Here is a 27,431-nt window from a genome sequence, read left to right as displayed (position 1 = left end):
TATTGATATTAATATTTGTACAAGGTCTGACAAACGGTGTACGCATTTTGCCCTTTGCGGCAAACACAAAGCATTTCACGACGGAAATTGTCAAATACCGTAGCGAGCACCGCTCTTTCCTTTTTTATGTTATCTATGTATGTGTGTCCAGTTTAAGTTACATGTTTGTCTAGTAATTTTTTTAGTAAAACATAATTAAAAGCTATATTTTAAGAAACCCATTCCTACTAGGAAAACGTGGGGAACCCTTCATGAAGTCCCCCCGTCTCCTTTACATTGTGCAAACTAGCTTAACCACGGTTACTTGACCACTAGAGACACTGCTTCTTTATGTATCTACCCAACAGGTTAAACTAAGTGTAACCCCTTTTTTCAACTTATATACATCTTTACTTTTTTGACCAATCCAGATACGCAGGGATCTTCCTGCGTTATCGATAACTAAAGAGTGCCCCAAAAAACAGAGAGTCTTTTTCTCTTTCTTTTGACTAACCATAACCACTCTCTTGGGTGCACCTCCACATTTATAGATTAATAGGAAATTCTGTCTCCAACTACATTTCTTCTATTGTGGAACATTCATCTACCTAAAGGTCAAGGTATATACCTAGATACAAAACCTGATTGCAAATCCTAACCTGTGCACCGGTCGCCATTCCCACTTCCCCTTTTCCCTTTTAAAAAGTGACATATATCCTGTGTCCAGTGTGACGACATATATCCTGTGTCCAGTGTGACGACATATATCCTGTGTCCAGTGTGACGACATATATCCAGTGGCCAGTGTGACGACAATATATCCTGTGTCCAGTGTCACAAGTCACAACATATATCCTGTGTCCAGTGTGACATGTAATGTGTGCCGGCATATATCCTGTGTCCAGCGTGACATATATCCATTGTCCAGTGTGACGACATATATCCTGTGTCCACTGTGACGACATATATCCTGTGTCCAGTGTGACGACATATATCCTGTGTCCAGTGTGACGACATATATCCTGTGTCCAGTGTGACGACATATATCCTGTGTCCAGTGTGACGACATATATCCTGTGTCCAGTGTGACAAAATATATCCAGTGGCCAGTGTGACGACATCTATCCTGTGTCCAGTGTGACGACATCTATCCTGTGTCCAGTGTGACGACATCTATCCTGTGTCCAGTGTGACGAAATATATCCAGTGTCCAGTGTGACGAAATATATCCAGTGTCCAGTGTGACGACATATATCCAGTGTCCAGTGTGACGACATATATCCAGTGTCCAGTGTGACGACATATATCCAGTGTCCAGTGTGACGACATATATCCTGTGTCCAGCGTGACATATATCCATTGTCCAGTGTGACGACATATATCCAGTGTCCAGTGTGACGACATATATCCAGTGTCCAGTGTGACGACATATATCCAGTGTCCAGTGTGACGACATATATCCTGTGTCCAGTGTGACGACATATATCCAGTGTCCAGTGTGACGACATATATCCAGTGTCCAGTGTGACGACATATATCCTGTGTCCAGTGTGACGACATATATCCTGTGTCCACTGTGACGACATATATCCAGTGTCCAGTGTGACGACATATATCCTGAGTCCAGTGTGACGACATATATCCTGTGTCCAGTGTGACGACATATATCCAGTGGCCAGTGTGACATCTAACCATTGTGTGACGGCATATATCCAGTGTCCAGCGTGACATATATCCATTGTCCAGTGTACAGGAGCTGTGTCCAGGGGCGGTGTCCAGAGGCTGTGTCCAGTGTGACGGCTGTGTCCATTGTCCAGGGGCTGTGTCCAGTGTACAGGAGCTGTGTCCAGAGGCTGTGTCCATTGTCCAGGGGCTGTGTCCAGGGTGACAGGCTGTGTCCAGTGTCCAGGGGCTGTGTCCAGGGGCAGTGTCCAGTGTCCAAGGTACTGTGTCCAGTGTGACAGGCTGTGTCCAGTGTAAAGTAAGAAAAATAAATAAAAGTAATAAATAAAATAAAAACACATTTTTTGGAGGATGATGGAGGAGGAAATAGTGGGAGTGCTGAAGCTGCTACCACCAGTCATGACAAGGCCGATACCTCTTTGTATTTGCTGTTTGGAGCATTTCTCTTTTTTTGGGATAGTTTATTAAACTGCCACTCTGTCTGCCCCTGCAGTGCCGCTCTGCCAGGTTGGAAGTGTAAGGTCCACATGTATGTGATGTCGACTGCTGTCGCTTAGCTCAGTCATCCAGCTACCTCGGTATACCCTTTTGGCCCAACTACAGAAAATGAAAACAATTTTGTAAGCTGTGAAGTGATCAAAATTGACTAGAAATGAGTGGAAACTAATGTTATTGAGGTTAATAATACTTCAGGGGCAAAAACAGGCCCAAATTCTGTTATTTTAGCCATTTTTAGCATTTTTTCATAAAAATCCAGATCCAAAACCAAAACCCACAAGGGTGGTTTTGCCAAAACTAATCCAGATCCAAAACACGAAGGGAGATCCAGATCCAAAACCAAAACCAAAACCCGAAAAAGTGGCCGCCGCACATCTCTAGATAAAATGCAGAGTGATAAACAACCAACCAATCAGCTCCTGCCTGACATTTTTCAAACACAGCCTGTAACATGTCAGGTAGGAGCTGATTGGCTGGCTTTTTATCACTCTCCATTTTATCACTTTTGAAGCTTAGAGAATCTAGCCCAAGGGGTGGTGAGACTGTCCCAGTGTCAGGTTATGTTTTAGTCGGATGGGAAGTCTCAGTCATCACCATATTTAGTAGTTGGGGCTTTTAAGTCACCGCCATGTTATGTGACTAGTGCTGGACATCACATGGCGCCTTATTGCCGTCCCTTTTACGAAGAATGGTCACACCAAATAATAAATAAGTATGACCTTTAAATCTAATGCTACGGTGTCCGAGCGGGCGGCACTGGTTTCCGCTTGCAGAAGCACAGACCCTCCCCTTATCCCTACCAATATCATATTAGCATACGGTAATAAATTAGGCCAATTCAGCCGCCCCCAGCTGCAGCCACTTTTCCCTGTGGGCTTAAAATCAACTCTATTGAAACTCAACTCAACAGAGGGCGGTCATTGGGAAGTGACCACTAACCATCATCTGGCACTGGTGGGAGCTCCCAGAAAAAATGCTGCGTGTCCTCATGCCAATGCAGACGTATGGAAGCCTGTATGCTCGCCACGCTATGTTTGTACACTATGTTTCATCTGTACGCTCGCATGTGAATAAATGCATCAGTATACACTTCCATTCGCATGCTGGTACAGATAGTCGCACAGTGATGGGGGGAGGGCTGGCATTCGCTTGCCCGGTGGGCGGCGGATCGGCACTTGTTAAGCAGCGAATTTCAGTGCTTACTGAGCCAACCTGAATCACCCCATAGCATCCTGTCCCAGGATTGAATCACTGCTGGACTCCTGAACTGTCCCGTATAAGACCCAGGAACGCCATTATGGATCGCGCCAATGTTGGAGAGAACGTCCAAAGCGGCGTTCCTCCTGGAATCTGGTGTATCCACAAGCAAAGTGGGTTGTTCTGTCTGGAACAGCTCCAAGCCCTGTGCTCCATATTCCCCTCTAAATGTCAGTATCAGCATAGAACTGTGCCAGGTTCACCTGACGTGACCGCTGAGTTTGCAATAAATGAGTTGTGGATTTCTCCCCCGGCGTTGTGAGGTTCCTGGCAGAAGGTAATGCTGGGGGAATGGTCCATGTTTGCCTTTTGGCTGAATTTGAATAATTAAAAGAATTTCTGCAGCCTGCAGTGAATGTATCATAGTCTCCCTGGTCCTGGTGTACAGGAGAGTCGCTCAGTACCCTGCACCAGTGTCAGCTCCAGGTAAACCTCTCCTGCAGAACATGTCTCCCATCATCTTCCCAATCCTTCTACTCTCTCTCTTCACCGTAGCACATGGAGAACATAGCAAAATCAGTGTCCACAATGGAGGGCCCTGGGGAGAATGGGGGACAGTGGAGTGGTGTCCCTGCGGATATCATGCGAAGGGGTTCTCTGTAAAGGTGAGTGAAAAAAACGGAATTTCTAGTGGAATTTATATAAGAACTGTGTAAACGTATTAATGTCAAAACTATGGATGATACGGTACTTGTTTCCTAGCACGGCCACACCGATCTTGATCTGGGGCATCGCAGGTAAAAAAATCGCGTCGGTCGCATCGCATGCGGGCTAAAAAATCACATGCGATGCGACCGACGCGATGCCCGCGATTTCCCATAGGGAACAATGTAAAATGCCTCAATTTACCAAAATCAACATAGGGAACAATGTTAAATGGGCCAGAGAGCCCAAAAAACCCCCCTGACCAGTGAAATGGCCCCCCAAAAATAGTTAACGCCACCCCACGATCAAGTGAACCCGAAGCGTGGTGAGTGCAGCGAGCCTGCGAGGGGCGGCGGTACGCGTCCTCCGACCTTTTCATACCCCCACTATTCACGCCGGCGTGGAGTTGAGAACAGATTAGTGTGGCGATCGCAGCGAGCCACCGAGCCCGAAGCGTGGCGAGGGGACGCGGATACCTTCACAGGTAAACGCGTCCCTTCGCGGGCTTCATAGGTATCCGCGTCCCCTCGCGGGGCTTGCTGCGCTCGCCACGCTTCGGGTTCACGTTGATCGTGGGGTGGCGTTAAATAGTTTTGGGGGGCCATTTCACTGGTATGGGGGTTTTTTTGGGCTCTCTGGCCCATTTAACATTGTTCCCTATGTTGATTTTGGTAAATTGAGGCATTTTACATTGTTCCCTATGGGATATCGCGGGCATCGCGTCGGTACCATCTTATGCTTTTTTTGGCCGCATGCGATGCGACCGACGTGATTTTGACTTTTTCAATGCATTTCAATGGGCGTCGCTCGCATCGCAGACCACTAAAAATTACCCGCGATGCCCGCGATTGTGGCCGTGCTAGCAAACAAGTACCGATTATACATTTCATATACACTAGTACACCCCCACACCTGCCCTACTCCCACCTGTGCCACTCACACTGGTACACCCTCACACCTCCCCTACTCCTATCTGTACTACTCACACTGGTACACCCTTACACCTCCCCTACTCCCACCTGTGCCACTCACACTGGTACACCCTCACACCTCCCCTACTCCTATCTGTACTACTCACACTGGTACACCCTTACACCTCCCCTACTCCCACCTGTACTACTCACACTGGTACACCCTCACACCTCCCCTACTCCCACCTGTACTACTTCCACCTGTACTACTCACACCGTCTTTCCCATTGGGCACGATGGTGGCCGGGGTCCGGGAATCCGCTCACCCTCGCTGTGGGATCCGGGCAGGGGGATCAGGGCGGTGGCGTCAGAGGCGTAGCGAGGGCGGTGCCGGTGGAGCACCAGCTCCGGGCGATGGAAGCTATCCTGGCACCGGAGCCGTCCCAGCACCGCCAGCTCGCCCGCTCCATCTCCCCCGCTAGCTCCCACCGCGGCTCGCTGTGTGCGGGACACGTGATGCTATTTAAAATTCACGTCTCCCTCTGGACCGCCAGCCAATAGGCGCTTGCGGTCCAGCAGCCAATCAACTGGTGGCTGCTGGACGGTGAGCGCCTATTGGCTAGCGCGGTCCAGCGGGATATGTGAATCTTAAATAGCAGGCGCAGCAGCACACACTAGTGCACTGTTACAGCGGGGACTGGGAGCGCCTGGGCAGCGGACAGCTGGGGGGGTCCCCACTGTCAGATGTCGCGCGCAAGGGCGATCCGCGGCACTGCTCCCCTCTCGTGACAGCCATCACAGCCGCCGCAGCTAACATCATCATCCCGCCCACCCGGCTCCCAATGTGCTGGTAAGTTGTGGCCATCAGAAGGGGGACCATGCTCGAGCTCCAGTATAACAAACCTAAAAGAGGTCCAGACTCACCACCCTGGTGTTGGATGGTATGGGTATGTTGGGGACAGTGAAAGAGTAGGGTGTGTAATTGGGAGTGGTGTAGAGGAATAGGGAGTGAATGTGGCACAAACAGGGGGACTAGGGTGTATATGTGAGTAAAGCTTTATAGGGGGTCTGTGGATGGAACAGGGTGTTTGTGGTGGGGATAGAGGGTTATGGGGTGTATGTTGGGGGACAGGGTGTTTGTGGTGGGGATAGAGGGACGTGGCAATGAGGTCTCTCCTCTTATATGGAATCAGTATGGGAATTCTGTAAGGGGCAGTAATATGGGCAATGTTTAAGGCGCACTACGAGGGGAATTATGTGTAAGGGGCATTACCCCGGAAGCTGACTGGCTGCCGCACGGAGCCAGAGAGGTGAGGGTTGGGGAGGTGACTGTGGGCTCCTGGGCAAACTAATTTGGGGGGGGGGGGGGGTCCAGTGAACTAGGTTGCCCAGGGGCCCTTACTAATGTTAAGACGGCCCTGCCTCACACCTCCCCTACTCCCACCTGTACTACTCACACTGGTACACCCTCACACCTCCCCTACTCCCACCTGTACTACTCACACTGGTACACCCTCACACCTCCCCTACTCCTATCTGTACTACTCACACTGGTACAGCCTCACACCTCCCCTACTCCCACCTGTACTACTCACACTGGTACACCCTCACACCTCCCCTACTGACACCTGTACTACTCACACTGGTACACCCTCACACCTCCCCTATTCCCACCTGTACTACTCACACTGGTACACCGTCACACCTCCCCTACTCCTATCTGTACTACTCACACTGGTACACCCTCACACCTCCCCTACTCCCACCTGTACTACTCACACTGGTACACCCTCACACCTCCCCTACTCCTATCTGTACTACTCACACTGGTACACCCTCACACCTCCCCTACTCCCACCTGTACTACCCACACTGGTACACCCTCACACCTCCCCTACTCCCACCTGTCCTACTCACACTGGTACACCCTCACACCTCCCCTACTCCCACCTGTACTACTCACACTGGTACACCCTCACACCTCCCCTACTCCCACCTGTACTACTCACACTGGTACACCCTCACACCTCCCCTACTCCTATCTGTACTACTCACACTGGTACACCCTCACACCTCCCCTACTCCCACCTGTACTACTCACACTGGTGCACCCTCACACCTCCCCTACTGACACCTGTACTACTCACACTGGTACACCCTCACACCTCCCCTATTCCCACCTGTACTACTCACACTGGTACACCCTCACACCTCCCCTACTCCCACCTGTACTACTCACACTGGTACACCCTCACACCTCCCCTACTCCCACCTGTACTACTCACACTGGTACACCCTCACACCTCCCCTACTCCCACCTGTACTACTCACACTGGTACAGCCTCACACCTCCCCTACTCCCATCTGTACTACTCACACTGGTACACCCTCACACCTCCCCTACTCCCACCTGTACTACTCACACTGGTACAGCCTCACACCTCCCCTACTCCCACCTGTACTACTCACACTGGTACACCCCCACACCTGCCCTACTCCCACCTGTACTACTCACACTGGTACACCCTCACACCTCCCCTACTCCCACCTGTACTACTCACACTGGTACACCCTCACACCTACCCTACTCCCACCTGTACTACTCACACTGGTACACCCTCACACCTCCCCTACTCCCACCTGTACTACTCACACTGGTACACACTTACAGCTCCTGTACTCCCACCTGTACTACTCACACTGGTACACCCTCACACCTCCCCAGGGCCGGCCTTAGGCATAGGCAAACTAGGCAATTGCCTAGGGCATTTGGTATGCCTAGGGGCATCAGCAGCTTCTGCTGATTAAAATGATATGCAGCATGCCTATATTATGTGTGTGATTGAGGCTGTATCTGCATATGAAATAGTGCATTCATGGAAATCACTGTAACATAGCATTCCGTATGCAGGTACACCCACAGTCTCACACAAAATATAGGCATGCCGCATATCATTTTAATCATCGGAAGCTCCTTGTGTGTGCTCGTCATAACAATGAAAAGAAGACGAATTTTCAGCAAAAACGTTAGCAGAACTGGCCAGGAGCTGCATGGCCTATTGAGGCAAGATGTATGAGGAAACATCTATATCCAAGCAGAGGCAGAGGTCACAGTGTTAGCGGCTGTGCGAGAGCTGTCTGCGGGTGGGTTGGTTGTGCAATAGTGTTCGGCATAATGTGTAAGGGGCATTATGGTTATAAGCACATTAATAATGTATGTCATATGTAAGGGGCATTACTGTGTGGTATTATTAGGGGTGCCGAGAGAAAGGGGTAGGGGGTACAAATTACCCAGGCCAAAGTCTGATGGGAGGGCCCAGTGGGGGCCCCGGGCCCCCTCCCCTTGAGTGACAGCAGCAGCTGCAGCTCTTCTCCTCTGCCCAGCACACACTGCTTTGTGCTGGGTTGCAGTGTGGTCATGGAGGTGGTTAAAATACAATATTTTCTCAGGATTTTTTTCTAAGGGTATAATGTGAGTAATGTATATAAGGTAAAGTGGTACTACAGTGTGATGTAACGTGAATAAGGGACACCATCGCATGATATAATGTGAATAAAGTTGCACTACTGTGTAGCATAATTTGAATTGGGGATAAAATTGTGTGGCCATGCCCCTTCCCAGCAAGAACACACCCCTGTTTGGGCTGCGCACCAAATGTGTGCACTGTTTCTATTTAAAATATTGCAGGTAGGAGCACCAAAATGATGACTGCTATGATGAGGGTTGATGGTGCTGGGAAAGGGGAGCAGGGTCAGAGACGGAACTAGTGGTGGTGCTAGGGGGCACCAGCCAAAATCGTGCCTAGGGCGTCATTTAGGCTAGGGCCGGCTCTGCACCTCCCCATCTCCCACCTGTACTACTCGCACTGGTATACCCTCACACCTCCCCTACTTCACCTGTACTACTCACACTGGTACACCCTCACACCTCCCCTACTTCACCTGTACTACTCACACTGGTACACCCTCACACCTCCCCTACTTCCACCTGTACTACTCACACTGGTACACCCTCACACCTCCCCTACTACCACCTGTACTACTCACACGGGTACACCCTCACACCTCCTCTACTTCACCTGTACTACTCACACTGGTACACCCTCACACCTCCCCTACTCCTACCTGTACTACTCACACTGGTACACCCTCACACCTCCCCTACTTCTTACTGTACTACTCACACTGGTACACCCTCACACCTCCCCTACTCCCACCTGTACTACTCACACTGGTACACCCTCACACCTCCCCTACTCCCACCTGTACTACTCACACTGGTACACCCTCACACCTCCCCTACTCCCACCTGTACTGCTCACACTGGTACACCCTCACACCTCCCCTACTCCCACCTGTACTACTCACACTGGTACACCCTCACACCTCCCCTACTACCACCTGTACTACTCACACTGGTACACCCTCACACCTCCCCTACTTCACCTGTACTACTCACACTGGTACACCCTCACACCTCCCCTACTCCTACCTGTACTACTCACACTGGTACACCCTCACACCTCCCCTACTCCCACCTGTACTACTGACACTAATACACCCTCACACCTCCCCTACTTCTTCCTGTACTACTCACACTGGTACACCCTCACACCTGTACTACTCACACTGGTACATCCTCACACCTCTCCTACTCCCACCTGTACTACTCACACTGGTACACCCTCACACCTCCTCTACTCCCACCTGTACTACTCACACTGGTACACCCTCACACCTCCCCTACTCCTACCTGTACTACTCACACTGGTACAGCCTCACACCTCCCCTACTCCCACCTGTACTACTGACACTGGTACACCCTCACACCTCCCCTACTTCTTCCTGTACTACTCACACTGGTACACCCTCACACCTGTACTACTCACACTGGTACACCCTCACACCTCCCCTACTCCCACCTGTACTGCTCACACTGGTACACCCTCACACCGGCCCAACTCCCACCTGTACTACTCACAATGGTACACCCTCACACCTCCCCTTCTCACACTGGTACACCCCCACAACTCCCCTACTCCCACCTGTACTACTCACACTGGTACACCCTCACCCCTCCCCTACTCCCACCTGTATTACTCACACTGGTACATCCTCACACCTCCCCTACTCTCACCTGTACTACTCACACTGGTACACCCTCACACCTCCCCTACTCCTACCTGTACTACTCACACTGGTACACCCTCACACCTCCCCTACTCCCACCTGTACTACTCACACTGGTACACCCTCACACCTCCCCTACTCCCACCTGTACTACTCACACTGGTACACCCTCACCCCTCCCCTACTCCCACCTGTACTACTCCCACTGGTACACCCTCACACCTCCCCTACTCCCACCTGTACTACTCCCACTGGTACACCCTCACACCTCCCCTACTCCCACCTGTACTACTCACACTGGTACATCCTCACACCTCCCCTACTCTCACCTGTACTACTCACACTGGTACACCCTCACCCCTCCCCTACTCCCACCTGTACTACTCCCACTGGTACACCCTCACACCTCCCCTACTCCCACCTGTACTACTCCCACTGGTACACCCTCACACCTCCCCTACTCCCACTGGCAGTCAGGATCCCGACTGTGGGGCATTTGAACAGTCGGGACTCCGATGTCAGTATACCGTCGTCGGAATCACAACTCCCGTGCCGTAATCCGGCACCCGTGGATATAATATTACTGTGTATGATGGAGGAGAACGTTACATGGGCCGTCATCCGGCACCCGTGGTTATAATATTACTCTGCATGATGGAGGAGAACGTTACATGGGCCGTCATCCGGCACCCGTGGTTATAATATTACTCTGTATGATGGAGGAGAACGTTACATGGGGGGTCATGCGGCACCCGTGGTTATAATATTACTCTGTATGATGGAGGAGAACGTTACATGGGGCGTCATCCGTCACCCGTGGTTATAATATTACTCTGTATGATGGAGGAGACCGTTACATGGGCATCGTCCGGCACCCGTGGTTATAATATTACTCTGTATGATGGAGGAGAACGTTACATGGGCCGTCATCCGGCACCCGTGGTTATAATATTACTCTGTATGATGGAGGAGAACGTTACATGGGCCGTCATCCGGCACCCGTGGTTATAATATTACTCTGTATGATGGAGGAGAACGTTACATGGGCCGTCATCCGGCACCCGTGGTTATAATATTACTCTGTATGATGGAGGAGAACGTTACATGGGCCGTCATCCGGCACCCGTGGTTATAATATTACTCTGTATGATGGAGGAGAACGTTACATGGGCATCATCCGGCACCTGTGGTTATAATATCACTCTGTATGGTGGAGAACGTTACATGGGCCGTCATCCGGCACCTGTGGTTATAATATTACTCTGTATGATGGAGGAGAACGTTACATGGGCCGGCACCTGTGGTTATAATATTACTCTGTATGATGGAGGAGAACGTTACATGGGCCGTCATCCGGCACCTGTGGTTATAATAATACTCTGTATGGTGGAGGAGAACGTTACATGGGCCGTCATCCGTCACCCGGGGTTATAATATTACTCTGTATGGTGGAGAACGTTACATGGGGTGTCATCCGGCACCCGTGGTTATAATATTACTCTGTATGGTGGAGGAGAACGTTACATGGGCCGTCATCCGGCACCTGTGGTTATAATATTACTCTGTATGATGGAGGAGAACGTTACATGGGGCGTCATCCGGCACCTGTGGTTATAATATTACTCTGTATGATGGAGGAGAACGTTACATGGGCCGTCATCCGGCACCCGGGGTTATAATATTACTCTGTATGGTGGAGGAGAACGTTACATGGGGCGTCATCCGGCACCCGTGGTTATAATATTACTCTGTATGATGGAGTAGAACGTTACATGGGCCGTCATCCGGCACATGTGGTTATAATATTACTCTGTATAATGGAGGAGAATGTTACATGGGCGGTCATCCGGCACCCGTGGTTATAATATTACTCTGTATGATGGAGGAGAGCGTTACATGGGCCGTCATCCGGCACCCATGGTTATAATATTACTGTGTATGATGGAGGAGAACGTTACATGGGCCGTCATCCGGCACCCGTGGTTATATTATTACTCTGTATGATGGAGGAGAACGTTACATGGGCCGTCATCCGGCACCCGTGGTTATAGTATTACTGTGTATGGTGGAGGAGAACGTTACATGGGCCGTCATCCGGCTCCTGTGGTTATAATATTACTCTGTATGATGGAGGAGAACGTTACATGGGGCGTCATCCGGCACCTGTGGTTATAATATTACTCTGTATGATGGAGGAGAACGTTACATGGGGCGTCATCCGGCACCCGTGGTTATAGTATTACTGTGTATGGTGGAGGAGAACGTTACATGGGCCGTCATCCGGCACCCGTGGTTATAATATTACTGTGTATGAAGGAGGAGAACGTTACATGGGCCGTCATCCGGCACCCGTGGTTATAATATCACTGTGTATGATGGAGGAGACCGTTACATGGGCCGTCATCCGGCACCCGTGGTTATAATATTACTCTGTATGATGGAGGAGAACGTTACATGGGCCGTCATCCGGCACCCGTGGTTATAATATTACTCTGTATGATGGAGGAGAACGTTACAAGGCCGTCATCCGGCACCTGTGGTTATAATATTACTCTGTATGATGGAGGAGAACGTTACATGGGGCGTCATCCGGCACCTGTGGTTATAATATTACTCTGTATGATGGAGGAGAACGTTACATGGGCCGTCATCCGGCACCCGTGGTTATAATATTACTCTGTATGATGGAGGAGAACGTTACATGGGGCGTCATCCGGCACCCGTGGTTATAATATCACTCTGTATGATGGAGGAGAACGTTACATGGGCCGTCATTCGGCACCCGTGGTTATAATATTACTCTGTATGATGGAGGAGAACGTTACATGGGCCGTCATCCGGCACCCGTGGTTATAATATTACTCTGTATGATGGAGGAGAACGTTACATGGGGGGTCATGCGGCACCCGTGGTTATAATATTACTGTGTATGATGGAGGAGAACGTTACATGGGCCGTCATCCGGCACCCGTGGTTATAATATTACTCTGTATGGTGGAGGAGACGTTACATGGGCCGTCATCCGGCACCCGTGGTTATAATATTACTCTGTATGATGGAGGAGAACGTTACATGGGGCATCATCCGGCACCCGTGGTTATATTATTACTCTGTATGATGGAGGAGAACGTTACATGGGGCGTCATCCGGCACCCGTGGTTATAATATTACTCTGTATGATGGAGGAGAACGTTACATGGGCCGTCATCCGGCACCCGTGGTTATAATATTACTGTGTATGGTGGAGGAGAACGTTACATGGGGCATCATCCGGCACCCGTGGTTATAATATTACTGTGTATGATGGAGGAGAACGTTACATGGGGGGTCATGCGGCACCCGTGGTTATATTATTACTCTGTATGATGGAGGAGAACGTTACATGGGGCGTCATCCGGCACCCGTGGTTATAATATTACTCTGTATGATGGAGGAGAACGTTACATGGGGCGTCATCCGGCACCCGTGGTTATAATATTACTCTGTATGATGGAGGAGAACGTTACATGGGGGGTCATGCGGCACCGTGGTTATAATATTACTCTGTATGGTGGAGGAGAACGTTACATGGGCCGTCATCCGGCACCTGTGGTTATAATATTACTCTGTATGATGGAGGAGAACGTTACATGGGCCGTCATCCGGCACCCGTGGTTATATTTTTACTCTGTATGATGGAGGAGAACATTACATGGGCATCATCCGGCACCTGTGGTTATAATATTACTCTGTATGATGGAGGAGAACGTTACATGGGCTGTCATCCGGCACCCGTGGTTATAATATTACTGTGTATGATGGAGGAGAACGTTACATGGGCCGTCATCCGGCACCGTGGTTATAGTATTACTGTGTATGGTGGAGGAGAACGTTACATGGGCCGTCATCCGGCACCCGTGGTTATAATATTACTCTGTATGATGGAGGAGAACGTTACATGGGCCGTCATCCGGCACCGTGGTTATAGTATTACTGTGTATGATGGAGGAGAACGTTACATGGGCCGTCATCCGGCACCCGTGGTTATAATATTACTCTGTATGATGGAGGAGAACGTTACATGGGGCGTCACCCGGCACCCGTGGTTATAATATTACTCTGTATGATGGAGGAGAGCGTTACATGGGCCGTCATCCGGCACCCGTGGTTATAATATTACTGTGTATGATGGAGGAGAACGTTACATGGGGCGTCATCCGGCACCCGTGGTTATAATATCACTCTGTATGATGGAGGAGAACGTTACATGGGCCGTCATCCGGCACCCGTGGTTATAATATTACTCTGTATGATGGAGGAGAACGTTACATGGGGCGTCACCCGGCACCCGTGGTTATAATATTACTCTGTATGATGGAGGAGAGCGTAACATGGGCCGTCATCCGGCACCCGTGGTTATAATATTACTGTGTATGATGAAGGAGAACGTTACATGGGCCGTCATCCGGCACCCGGGGTTATAATATTACTCTGTATGATGGAGGAGAACGTTACATGGGCCGTCATCCGGCACCTGTGGTTATAATATTACTCTGTATGATGGAGGAGAACGTTACATGGGCCGTCATCTGGCGCCCGTGGTTATAGTATTACTCTGTATGATGGAGGAGAACGTTACATGGGCCGTCATCTGGCACCTGTGGTTATAATATTACTCTGTATGGTGGGGAGAACGTTACATGGGGCGTCATCCGGCACCCTTGGTTATAATATTACTCTGTATGATGGAGGAGAACGTTACATGGGCCGTCATCCGGCACCCGTGGTTATAATATTACTCTGTATGATAGAGGAGAACGTTACATGGGCCGTCATCCGGCACCCGTAGTTATAATATTACTCTGTATGATGGAGGAGAACGTTACATGGGCCGTCATCCGGCACCCGTGGTTATAATATTACTCTGTATGATAGAGGAGAACGTTACATGGGCCGTCATCCGGCACCCGTAGTTATAATATTACTCTGTATGGTGGAGGAGAGCGTTACATGGGCCGTCATCCGGCACCCGTGGTTATAATATTACTCTGTATGATGGAGTAGAACGTTACATGGGCCGTCATCCGGCACCCGTGGTTATAATATTACTCTGTATGATGGAGTAGAACGTTACATGGGGCGTCATCCGGCACCCGTGGTTATAATATTACTCTGTATGATGGAGGAGAACGTTACATGGGGAGTCATCCGGCACCTGTGGTTATAATATTACTCTGTATGATGGAGGAGAACGTTACATGGACCGTCATCCGGCACCCGTGGTTATAATATTACTCTGTATGATGGAGGAGAACGTTACATGGGCCGTCATCCGGCACCCGTAGTTATAATATTACTCTGTATGATGGAGGAGAACGTTACATGGGCCGTCATCCGGCACCCGTGGTTATAATATTACTCTGTATGATGGAGGAGAACGTTACATGGGCCGTCATCCAGCACCCGTGGTTATAATATTACTCTGTATGATGGAGGAGAACGTTACATGGGCCGTCATCCGGCACCCGTGGTTATAATATTAGTCTGTATGATGTAGGAGAACGTTACATGGGCCGTCATCCGGCACCCGTGGTTATAATATTACTCTGTATGATGTAGGAAAACGTTACATGGGCCGTCATCCGGCACCCGTGGTTATAATATTACTCTGTATGGTGGAGGAGAACGTTACATGGGCCGTCATCCGGCACCCGTGGTTATAATATTACTCTGTATGATAGAGGAGAACGTTACATGGGCCGTCATCTGGCACCCGTGATTATAATATTACTCTGTATGATGGAGGAGAACGTTACATGGGCCGTCATTCGGCACCCGTGGTTATAATATTACTCTGTATGATGGAGTAGAACGTTACATGGGGCGTCATCCGGCGCCCGTGGTTATAATATTACTCTGTATGATGGAGGAGAACGTTACATGGGGTGTCATCCGGCACCTGTGGTTATAATATTACTGTGTATGATGGAGGAGAACGTTACATGGGGCGTCATCCGGCACCATGGTTATAACATTACTCTGTATTATGGAGGAGAACGTTACATGGGCCGTCATTCGGCACCCGTGATTATAATATTACTCTGTATGATGGCGGAGAACGTTACATGGGGCATCATCCGGTACCGTGGTTATAATATCACTCTGTATGATGGAGGAGAACGTTACATGGGCCGTCATCCGGCCCCCGTGGTTATAATATTACTCTGTATGATGGAGGAGAACGTTACATGGGCCGTCATCCGGCACCCGTGGTTATAATATTACTCTGTATGATGGAGGAGAACGTTACATGGGCCGTAATCCGGCACCCGTAGTTATAATATTACTCTGTATGATGGAGGAGAACGTTACATGGGGCGTCATCCGGCACCTGTGGTTATAATATTACTCTGTATGATGGAGGAAAACGTTACATGGGGCATCATCCGGCACCCGTGGTTATAATATTACTCTGTATGATGGAGGAGAACGTTACATGGGCCGTCATCCGGCACCCGTGGTTATAATATTACTCTGTATGATGGAGGAGAACGTTACATGGGCCGTCATCCGGCCCACGTGGTTATAATATTACTCTGTATGATGGAGGAGAACGTTACATGGGCCGTCATCCGGCACCCGTGGTTATAATATTACTCTGTATGATGGAGGAGAACGTTACATGGGCCGTCATCCGGCACCAGTGGTTATAATATCACTCTGTATGATGGAGGAGAACGTTACATGGGGCGTCACCTGGCGCCCGTGGTTATAATATTACTCTGTATGATGGAGGAGAACGTTACATGGGGTGTCATCCGGCACCTGTGGTTATAATATTACTGTGTATGATGGAGGAGAACGTTACATGGGGCGTCATCCGGCACCATGGTTATAACATTACTCTGTATTATGGAGGAGAACGTTACATGGGCCGTCATTCGGCACCCGTGATTATAATATTACTCTGTATGATGGCGGAGAACGTTACATGGGCCGTCATCCGGCACCCGTAGTTATAATATTACTCTGTATGATGGAGGAGAACGTTACATGGGGCGTCATCCGGCACCCTTGGTTATAATATTACTCTGTATGATGGAGGAGAACGTTACATGGGCCGTCATCCGGCACCCGTGGTTATAATATTACTCTGTATGGTGGAGGAGAACGTTACATGGGCCGTCATCCGGCACCCGGGGTTATAATATTACTCTGTATGATGGAGGAGAACGTTACATGGGCCGTCATCCGGCACCCGTGGTTATAATATTACTCTGTATGGTGGAGAACGTTACATGGGCCGTCATCCGGCAACCGTGGTTATAATATCACTCTGTATGATGGAGGAGAACGTTACATGAGCCGTCATCCGGCACCCGTGGTTATAATATTACTCTGTATGATGGAGGAGAACGTTACATGGGCCGTCATCCGGCACCCGTGGTTATAATATTACTCTGTATGATGGAGGAGAACGTTACATGGGCCGTCATCCGGCACCCGTGGTTATAATATTACTCTGTATGATGGAGGAGAACGTTACATGGGCATCGTCCAGCACCCGTGGTTATAATGTTACTGTGTATGATGGAGGAGAACGTTACATGGGGCGTCATCCGGCACCCGTGGTTATAATATTACTCTGTATGATGGAGGAGAACGTTACATGGGCCGTCATCCGGCACCCGTGGTTATAATGTTACTGTGTATGATGGAGGAGAACGTTACATGGGCCGTCATCCGGCACCCATGGTTATAATATTACTGTCATGAACCCCGGTTCTCGCACTGCTCGCATGCGCCCCTTACCGGCACGCTGGGGTAGTGTCCTCCGTAGGTCGGCTGCCGGCACAGTCGGCAATCCCTGGCGTGATGTCTTTTGCTTCTAAGTCGTCCCTGCGTCACTGTGAGCTCCAGGTGTATTCCCTGATCGAGCTGCGGGTCACATGATCCAGGTAAGCTCCAACTCACTTCCTGGTCTGTGTGCTGCTGCTGCGGCTGATCCCATCACCTGCGTCTGATTCCCTCATCACCTGGAGGGATAAAAACCCAGCTCACAGTCTCCTCCTTGTCTTGAACAACTCGTCAGTTTACCTGTGAGTTCTCCAGCGTTAAGCTCCTGTCAAGACTCCCCACGTGCTCCAGAGGTCCGGTTTCCTGAGTCCGCTGTCACCTGTGTTACTCTCAGCGTCCTGGTTATTCCACTCCTGCCAGAAGTCTCCACGTGTTTCCATCTGCCGTGTGATCCTGTCTTCTCGTGCAGCCCAGGTTACTCTCTCAGTGTCCGGTTATCCGTGGGTTCCCTACCCGTCTCCCCTCGGCTCTCAGGCCGCTCCAGCGATCCTCAGTGATCTCAAGTACCGGCTCCCTAGCCGCTCCAGCGATCCCCAGTGATCTCAAGTACCGGCTCCCTAGCCGCTCCAGCGATCCCCAGTGATCTCAGGTATCGGCTCCCTAGCCGCCCCAGTGTCACCAAGTGTCTCCAGTATCTCCAGCGTCCCTCTGTGTTACCCCCGTGTCATCCTCGGCTTCCAGGCCGCATCACTCATCTCTCAAGTACCCTCCGTGTTGCTGTATAGCATTCAGTGCCATCGACCACCATCGATGGTTTAAGTACCCCGTTAAAAGACTCTTGTGCTTCAACCCCGCCAAAGCCACAGGGGAACCTGGGCAGAGGGCCGCGACCTGGTCGGCAGTTGCAGCGAAGTCCATATCCCCTTGCGGGGGTCCCTGGTGAATACCACTGTCGGCTTAGACCCCGCGCCTCCGCTTTAGGTTTCAGCCAATCCCCTGTGTCCCCGGCAGTTCATCTCCCTCCTGTCTCCGTGCATGAGCTCCAGCTATCTCAAGCCTCCTCGCTTCCAGTTCCCTGCGCCCTCCACTGGCGCACCCAGGTCAGTGCCGGGAACACAGACAGTCCAGGCCGTGACAGATTGTTCAAGACCGATGGACTCGGCACGCGACCATAGTGTGGGGCCAGCGGCTCTCCAAGATGTCACCTCGCGTATAGAGATGCAGGAAGCGACGCAGCAGCAGGTGATTACATACCTCCAGGATGTGTCCACTCGTCTGGATTCCCTCCAGCAGTCCCTCCGGCCACCTCCGTCACCGGTATCTAATCAGCCTGCCACTCATGCCCCAACGTATATTCCCCGTCTTCAGCTGCCTACCCCTAATAAATATGATGGCAATCCCAAAGGCTGTAGAGGCTTCTTAAACCAATGTGATATCCAATTTGAGCTTCTACCACAGAACTTTCCGACTGCCAGGACCAAGATAGCATATATCGTTTCCTTGCTCACTGGTTCTGCCCTAGATTGGATATCACCCCTCTGGGAAAGATCTGATCCAATTCTCACCGACTATGACAGATTCGTCTCTCTCTTCCGACGGATATTCGATGAGCCAGGAAGGCCTGCATCAGCCTCTACAGAAATTCTCCGCCTCAAACAGGGCTCTCGCTCCATGGGCCAATATGTGGTTCAATTCCAGACGCTTGCCTCCGAGCTCAAATGGAACAATGAGGCGCTAACAGCCGCCTTCTGGTTGGGCGTCTCAGAACGCATCAAAGACGAACTTGCCACCCGAGATCTCCCTGAGCAGCTTGAAGAATTAATTTCCTTGTGTGTCAAAATAGACCTGCGCCTAAGGGAGCGAGGTCTAGAAAAATTAAAGAAAGTAGTTCCCCGAGTTCCGTCTCCGCCTCAGCACCGTCCTGCGACAACCACTACAGAAGAACCTATGCAAATAGGTAGATCTAGGTTATCCACAGAAGAACGGTCCAGGAGGCAGAAAGAAAAACTATGTATTTACTGTGCCGCCCCCGGTCACTTCATTGGGTCCTGTCCCGAGCGTCCGGGAAACGCCAAGCCCTAACCTGCAGTGGGGGAGTCAGGTTAGGTTGTCTCAGTAAAACTCCTCCCACCACTGACTTGATTCTACCTGTTGCCCTTGTGTCCCCTGTGGGTACCCTGCAAGTCTCAGCCCTGGCAGACTCCGGGGCTGCAGGGAACTTTATCTCAGCCGAGCTGGTAAAGAAGTGTAAAATTCCAATTCTGCCTCTTTCCCAGCCTCACTTCCTAACAGCAGTGGATGGAAGCAGAATCCCCGGAAGCGATATTGTGTATCGGACAGTTCCTGTCTCATTCCATGTAGGTGTACTTCATCAAGAATGTATGGACTTCCTGGTCATTCCTAAATCCTCTTATGACCTTGTGTTAGGGCTACCATGGCTACAACTCCACAACCCCCGTATCGATTGGAGATCTCTCCAAATTGTGGAATGGAGCGAATACTGCCAGAAACATTGCTTGACTGAAGTAACTCCGGTCCGATCCTCCGCATTCAAAAGCCTTCCGGGTCTTCCCTCAGTGTACCATGCATTCAGTGATGTATTCAGTGAACAAGCCGCTGATGTTCTGCCTCCACACTGCCGGTGGGATTGTCCCATCGATCTCCTCCCTGGGAAGTCCCCTCCTAAGGGGCGTACCTATCCTCTGTCAATCCCTGAGACCAAAGCGATGTCTGAGTATATCCAAGAAAATCTCCAGAAAGGTTTCATCCGACCCTCTACTTCCCCTGCTGGTGCAGGATTCTTTTTCGTGAAAAAAAAAGATGGAGGGTTACGCCCATGCATAGACTATAGAGGTCTCAATGAGATAACCATCAAGAACAGTTATCCTCTTCCCTTGATCACTGAGTTATTTGATCGCATCAAAGGTGCGAAAATTTTTACGAAGCTTGACCTCAGAGGGGCGTATAATCTGATCAGAATTCGCCAAGGCGACGAATGGAAGACTGCCTTCAACACTAGAGATGGGCATTACGAGTATCTAGTGATGCCCTTCGGTCTCAGTAATGCACCCGCCGTCTTTCAAGAATTCGTCAATGAAATTTTTAGAGATGTTCTATATAAATATCTTGTTGTTTACCTGGACGACATTCTAATTTTTTCTTCAGATCTCCAGTCCCATCGTTCTCAAGTCAAAGAAGTGCTGTCCCGTTTACGTGCCAATAAGTTGTACGGTAAACTCTCCAAGTGCACATTCGAAGTTCCCCAGATATCCTTCCTAGGATATATCGTGTCTGGCTCAGAGTTGCGAATGGATCCCGCAAAACTCGAAGCCATCAACAGTTGGTCTCAACCAACCACTCTCAAAGCAGTCCAGCGTTTTATTGGCTTTGCCAATTACTACAGAAAATTTGTCAAAGGATTCTCCACCCTCATCGCTCCTATCACAGCTCTCACCCAAAAAGGTGCCAATCCAGCTGTCTGGTCCGAAGAAGCCTTGTCCGCATTCCACCTGCTAAAACAAGCCTTCATATCTGCCCCCATTCTCAAGCAGCCAGACACAGACAAACCCTTCCTCTTGGAAGTCGACGCCTCGAATGTGGGTGTTGGTGCTGTGCTCTCTCAAGTTACAGACGATGGCAAACAGCACCCCTGTGGGTTTTTCTCCCGGAAATTCCTCCCTGCCGAGAAAAACTACTCCATTGGCGATCAAGAGTTGTTGGCAATTAAACTTGCACTGGAAGAATGGCGTTATCTGTTAGAAGGGGCCAAGTTTCCCGTGTCCATCTTCACAGATCACAAGAACTTACTGTACGTCCAGACAGCCCAGTGTCTTAATTCCCGCCAAGCTCGTTGGTCCTTATTCTTCTCACGATTCAGTTTTAAAATTTTCTATCGTCCTGGGTCCCAGAATGCAAAAGCTGATGCACTGTCCCGCTCTATGGAAGATGACACAGTGCTACAAGAACAGCATCCCATCATCAGTCCTACAGCCTTTGCCGCCACCCATGTGTCACCCGTGCCACCTCGAGGAAAGATGCTGGTTCTACCAGGTCTCCAGCCCAAAGTCTTATCGTGGGCTCACGCCTCGCCTTTCTCCGGTCACCCAGGCGTTCACAAAACCCTGGAAATTCTTCGCCGGTCATATTGGTGGCCTCACATGAAAAAAGATGTCCAGGATTTCGTGGCCTCATGTCCTACCTGTGCCCAGCATAAAGTCCATCGTCAGTCCCCTGCAGGTTCTCTTCTTCCGTTGCCCACTCCCATGCGTCCCTGGACGCACATTTCCATCGACTTTATCTCTGAACTCCCTAAGTCTCAAGAATGTAATACCATCTGGGTGGTGGTAGACCGGTTCTCCAAAATGGCACATTTCATTCCATTGACTGGCCTGCCCTCTGCTCCCAAGCTCGCCCAGATCTTCATTCAACACATCTTTCGAATTCATGGACTCCCTGCAGACATTGTCTCCGATCGTGGAGTGCAATTTGTAGCCCGCTTCTGGAGAGCTCTCTGTTCTGCCCTGAAGGTAAAATTGAACTTTTCCACAGCGTACCACCCGCAGTCTAACGGGCAAACAGAGAGAGTTAACCAAGATCTGGAAGCATTCCTCCGTCTGTATACCTCCTCGTCACAAGACAACTGGGTCAGTCTACTGCCTTGGGCTGAATTTGCCCACAACTTCAGATACCACTCTGCTACTGGCTACTCTCCTTTCTACGTAGTTTACGGTCAACACCCTCGACCACCAACCTTTGAGCCTTTACCAGCCTTGGAAGTGCCTGCCGCATCGTCCACACTCAAACATTTTTCACAAATCTGGAAAAATGTGCATGTTTCTCTCAAGAAAGCCTCTAAAAGATACAAATTCTTTGCTGACCGTAAAAGAAGAGCAGTTCCTCAGTTAAAACTTGGTGACAAAGTATGGCTCTCCACTCGAAATCTTCGCCTACGAGTCCCGTCCATGAAATTCGCCCCCCGATTCATTGGGCCATTCCCTGTGATCCGAAGGATCAACCCGGTAGCTTACAAGCTGAAGTTACCACCATACCTGAAGATCCCAAATTCCTTCCACATATCCTTATTGCGACCTCTCGTCCTCAACCGGTTCCAAAGTACCACTCCTGAGCTCCCCAGAGTCTATACCCATCGAGGAGTTGAATTCGAGGTCGATAAGGTGGTGGATTCTCGCAAAAGATATGGAAACATCCAATACCTCATCGATTGGAAGGGCTATGGCCCAGAAGAAAGAAGCTGGATCAATGCTGCAGATGTGCATGCTCCCCGTTTGATTGCAGCTTTTCATAAAGACAATCCAAGTAAGCCCAAAGGGTGTTCGGTGCCCACCCTTAAAGGGGGGGGTACTGTCATGAACCCCGGTTCTCGCACTGCTCGCATGCGCCCCTTACCGGCACGCTGGGGTAGTGTCCTCCGTAGGTCGGCTGCCGGCACAGTCGGCAATCCCTGGCGTGATGTCTTTTGCTTCTAAGTCGTCCCTGCGTCACTGTGAGCTCCAGGTGTATTCCCTGATCGAGCTGCGGGTCACATGATCCAGGTAAGCTCCAACTCACTTCCTGGTCTGTGTGCTGCTGCTGCGGCTAATTCCATCACCTGCGTCTGATTCCCTCATCACCTGGAGGGATAAAAACCCAGCTCACAGTCTCCTCCTTGTCTTGAACAACTCGTCAGTTTACCTGTGAGTTCTCCAGCGTTAAGCTCCTGTCAAGACTCCCCACGTGCTTCAGAGGTCCGGTTTCCTGAGTCCGCTGTCACCTGTGTTACTCTCAGCGTCCTGGTTATTCCACTCCTGCCAGAAGTCTCCACGTGTTTCCATCTGCCGTGTGATCCTGTCTTCTCGTGCAGCCCAGGTTACTCTCTCAGTGTCCGGTTATCCGTGGGTTCCCTACCCGTCTCCCCTCGGCTCTCAGGCCGCTCCAGCGATCCTCAGTGATCTCAAGTACCGGCTCCCTAGCCGCTCCAGCGATCCCCAGTGATCTCAAGTACCGGCTCCCTAGCCGCTCCAGCGATCCCCAGTGATCTCAGGTATCGGCTCCCTAGCCGCCCCAGTGTCACCAAGTGTCTCCAGTATCTCCAGCGTCCCTCTGTGTTACCCCCGTGTCATCCTCGGCTTCCAGGCTGCATCACTCATCTCTCAAGTACCCTCCGTGTTGCTGTATAGCATTCAGTGCCATCGACCACCATCGATGGTTTAAGTACCCCGTTAAAAGACTCTTGTGCTTCAACCCCGCCAAAGCCACAGGGGAACCTGGGCAGAGGGCCGCGACCTGGTCGGCAGTTGCAGCGAAGTCCATATCCCCTTGCGGGGGTCCCTGGTGAATACCACTGTCGGCTTAGACCCCGCGCCTCCGCTTTAGGTTTCAGCCAATCCCCTGTGTCCCCGGCAGTTCATCTCCCTCCTGTCTCCGTGCATGAGCTCCAGCTATCTCAAGCCTCCTCGCTTCCAGTTCCCTGCGCCCTCCACTGGCGCACCCAGGTCAGTGCCGGGAACACAGACAGTCCAGGCCGTGACAATTACTGTGTATGATGGAGGAGAACGTTACATGGGCCGTCATCCGGCACCCGTGGTTATAATATTACTCTGTATGGTGGAGGAGAACGTTACATGGGCCGTCATCCGGCACCCGTGGTTATAATATTACTCTGTATGATGGAGGAGAACGTTACATGGGCCGTCATCCGGCACCCGTGGTTATAATATTACTCTATATGGTGGAGGAGAACGTTACATGGGCCGTCATCCGGCACCCGTGGTTATAATATTACTCTGTATGGTGGAGGAGAACGTTACATGGGCCGTCATCCGGCACCCATGGTTATAATATTACTCTGTATGATGTAGGAGAACGTTACATGGGCCGTCATCCGGCACCCGTGGTTATAATATCACTCTGTATGATGGAGGAGAACGGTACATGGGGCGTCATCCTGCACCCGTGGTTATAATATTACTCTGTATGATGGAGGAGAACGTTACATGGGCCGTCATCCTGCACCGGTGGTTATAATATTACTCTGTATGATGGAGGAGAACGTTACATGGGCCGTCATCCGGCACCCGTGGTTATAATATTACTCTGTATGATGGAGGAGAACGTTACATGGGCCGTCATCCGGCACCGAGGTTATAATATTACTCTGTATGATGGAGGAGAACGTTACATGGGCCGTCATCCTGCACCGGTGGTTATAATATTACTCTGTATGATGGAGGAGAACGTTACATGGGCCGTCATCCGGCACCGTGGTTATAATATTACTCTGTATGATGGAGGAGAACGTTACATGGGCCGTCATCCGGCACCCGTGGTTATAATATTACTCTGTATGATGGAGGAGAACGTTACATGGGGCATCATTTACTTTCTCATGTGGACATATTTGTGTTTTGTTAGGTAGAAAAAAAACAGAAAGTAGAAGATGATACCGCCCTGAATGGCGTCCGCCTACACTGCCTAAACAGCACCAACACCGAGAAGGACAGCAACGCGGAATTTACTATTCAATCTGCAGAAGGAGCGTAAGTAATGTGTGTCATTATCCTAAGTGTCTTTGGGTGAGAGAGATGTGGGCATGGCCAATTCCTGGTGGGCACCACTTTCTGTAGGCCCCAACCTCTCCTCTAGTTTTTTCAAATGATAAATTGTTACCTATTAAGTATAAACTATATCTATGCACTCTTATAGGTTTGAGCAACTGCATATACAAACAGAGGGCTAATATCATGCAAATACAAACCAAAGATATCTGAGGTTCAAAAATAGAAAAAAGTTAAAAGAGATGCTATCTACATTGGCCAACCTTCATCAAGTTTCGACCCCACACATGACATTACTCCAATTTTATATGCGGATCTAATTAATTTTTTTCTTCACAGCTGGGGTGAGTGGGGTCCCACCCTGTGGTGTCCTGAAGGATATCTCCTGAGCTTCAGCATGCAGGTGGAGCCACCAAGAAAAGGGGTGGATGACACCGCAGCCAACAATTTCATGTTCCTGTGCTCCGACTACCACGTCCTGTTTGGAAACGGGCAACAATGGGGACAGTTTGGACGTTGGAGTGGGATCTGCATGCATGGGATTTGTGGCATGAAGACCAAGGTGGAACCACCACAAGGGAGTGGTGATGATACGGCACTTAATGATGTGCAGTTTATTTGCTGTAAGAAATAGTCATCATGCGGAGTTGGGATCATACATTGCAATGCCATTATGTGAATGTGATTGTTACATTGATCAGCGGATAAATTACTGTGGGAAGTCGAATTCATTCTTATGTAATTATACAGGGACACAAATGATGCCATACGCAAATAAAAACCACCCGAAGAAACATGTCAAGGACGTTGCATTATTAATCTTAATTATTCTTCTTGTAATTACATTTGTGGTCATTAGTGACATTTCAAAGTAGGGTTTTTCAGTAACAAAAAGTGGGACCACATACAAAAAATGCTGGTTGGTTGCAGAATCGTATGGCCTCCTAAGTAAGTGGTCAAATGCAGCCACTGTCACGCCACATCCGTGATACTTCTGCCCATTAGGTGGAACATATTTCTGCATGTGGGTCAAGGGGGTGTACTCTGCGCCACAATGCACATGTGCCAATAAATACAATATACTCTTTGGTAATTTCAAAGTAAATTCATTTTATTTGGAAAAAATATATGTATATATAAGTTCTAAAAATCTACAATGGGGGGCATTTTACAACAGTTGGTGGGGTGGGCTCAATAAAACCAAATTCTAATACCGGTATACACACTGGGGTGGGTTTTAGACAATACAAGACAAACAAACAAGGAACATGAATATAGACAGTCCAGAGTTACTCCTCCTTTATAGGTGGTGGATGGTAAAGTCTTTATGCTGGGTTTGCTTTTCCATTTTATAAGTCTGTGGAATCTGGTGTTCCCTGTAAGTTGAGGGAGTTCACCCGAATTGTGGTAGCTTACCAGAGTGCTGTGGGTGGTTTGAGGGTCTGCCGGCAGAATTCCCAGGTGTGCTGCGTGATGCTGCACAGTTCCAGTGGGATCCAAACCTTGTCCAGGTCATCAACTAGTTTCACCTTGCGGCTTCTTCAGGATGCTGAATGGTCTGGTACCTCTGCCACTCCTCTTTATATAGGCAGCTATATGGGGCTTTGATTGTGTTTCTGCCAGTGGGTATTGGCGATTCGTCACTTCCGGTATTCGCGTGCCTTGTTGCTATGCAACGTATCTTCCTATACAGCCGATCTCCCTTTCTCAAAGGGGTTCCTTCCTTTTCATTGGTCAAGCTTTTCTTTGCTTTGTTCTATCTCGTCCGAGGGTACTGTTCCAATGATGCGGGCGCTTGATGCTGTGTCCACCATCTTTAAACCTGGCAATTTCTTTGCTTTTGCCAGTATGGAGTTTGTCCGGTGCATACTATGCTGTTTCAACATTTAGGACATACAGAACATAAATGACACATGAGGTAATTGACACCTTTTAAGTATAAATAGTAAAACATTATGTTGATAAATATATAAGTAAAAATTAATAATAATAATAATAA

At 49.7% G+C, this 27,431-nt stretch overlaps 1 protein-coding gene across 2 annotated transcripts; it reads left to right on the top strand.

Moving 5' to 3' along the window:
* The first annotated feature begins 3,710 nt into the window (after positions 1–3,710).
* On the top strand, positions 3,711–26,230 carry LOC146075978 (vitelline membrane outer layer protein 1-like). Of its 2 annotated transcripts, none has more exons than XM_083185726.1 (3): positions 3,711–4,026; positions 25,294–25,414; positions 25,772–26,230. In XM_083185726.1, the coding sequence occupies exons 1-3, from the start codon at positions 3,864–3,866 to the stop codon at positions 26,064–26,066; spliced, it is 579 nt and encodes a 192-aa protein (XP_083041852.1). In that variant the 5' UTR covers positions 3,711–3,863; the 3' UTR covers positions 26,067–26,230. The 2 variants fall into 2 exon arrangements, with proteins under 2 accessions (XP_083041852.1, XP_083041851.1); XM_083185725.1 differs by having other exon boundaries at positions 3,719–4,022; positions 25,290–25,414.
* Positions 26,231–27,431: the final 1,201 nt, after the last annotated feature.

The sequence above is a fragment of the Crinia signifera genome, chromosome 4, assembly GCF_055691185.1.
Source record: "Crinia signifera chromosome 4, ASM5569118v1, whole genome shotgun sequence".
NCBI classification, from domain to species: domain Eukaryota; kingdom Metazoa; phylum Chordata; class Amphibia; order Anura; family Myobatrachidae; genus Crinia; species Crinia signifera.
The sequence above is the reverse complement of the archived record's forward strand: the minus strand, read 5'-3'. Positions and strand labels throughout refer to the sequence as shown.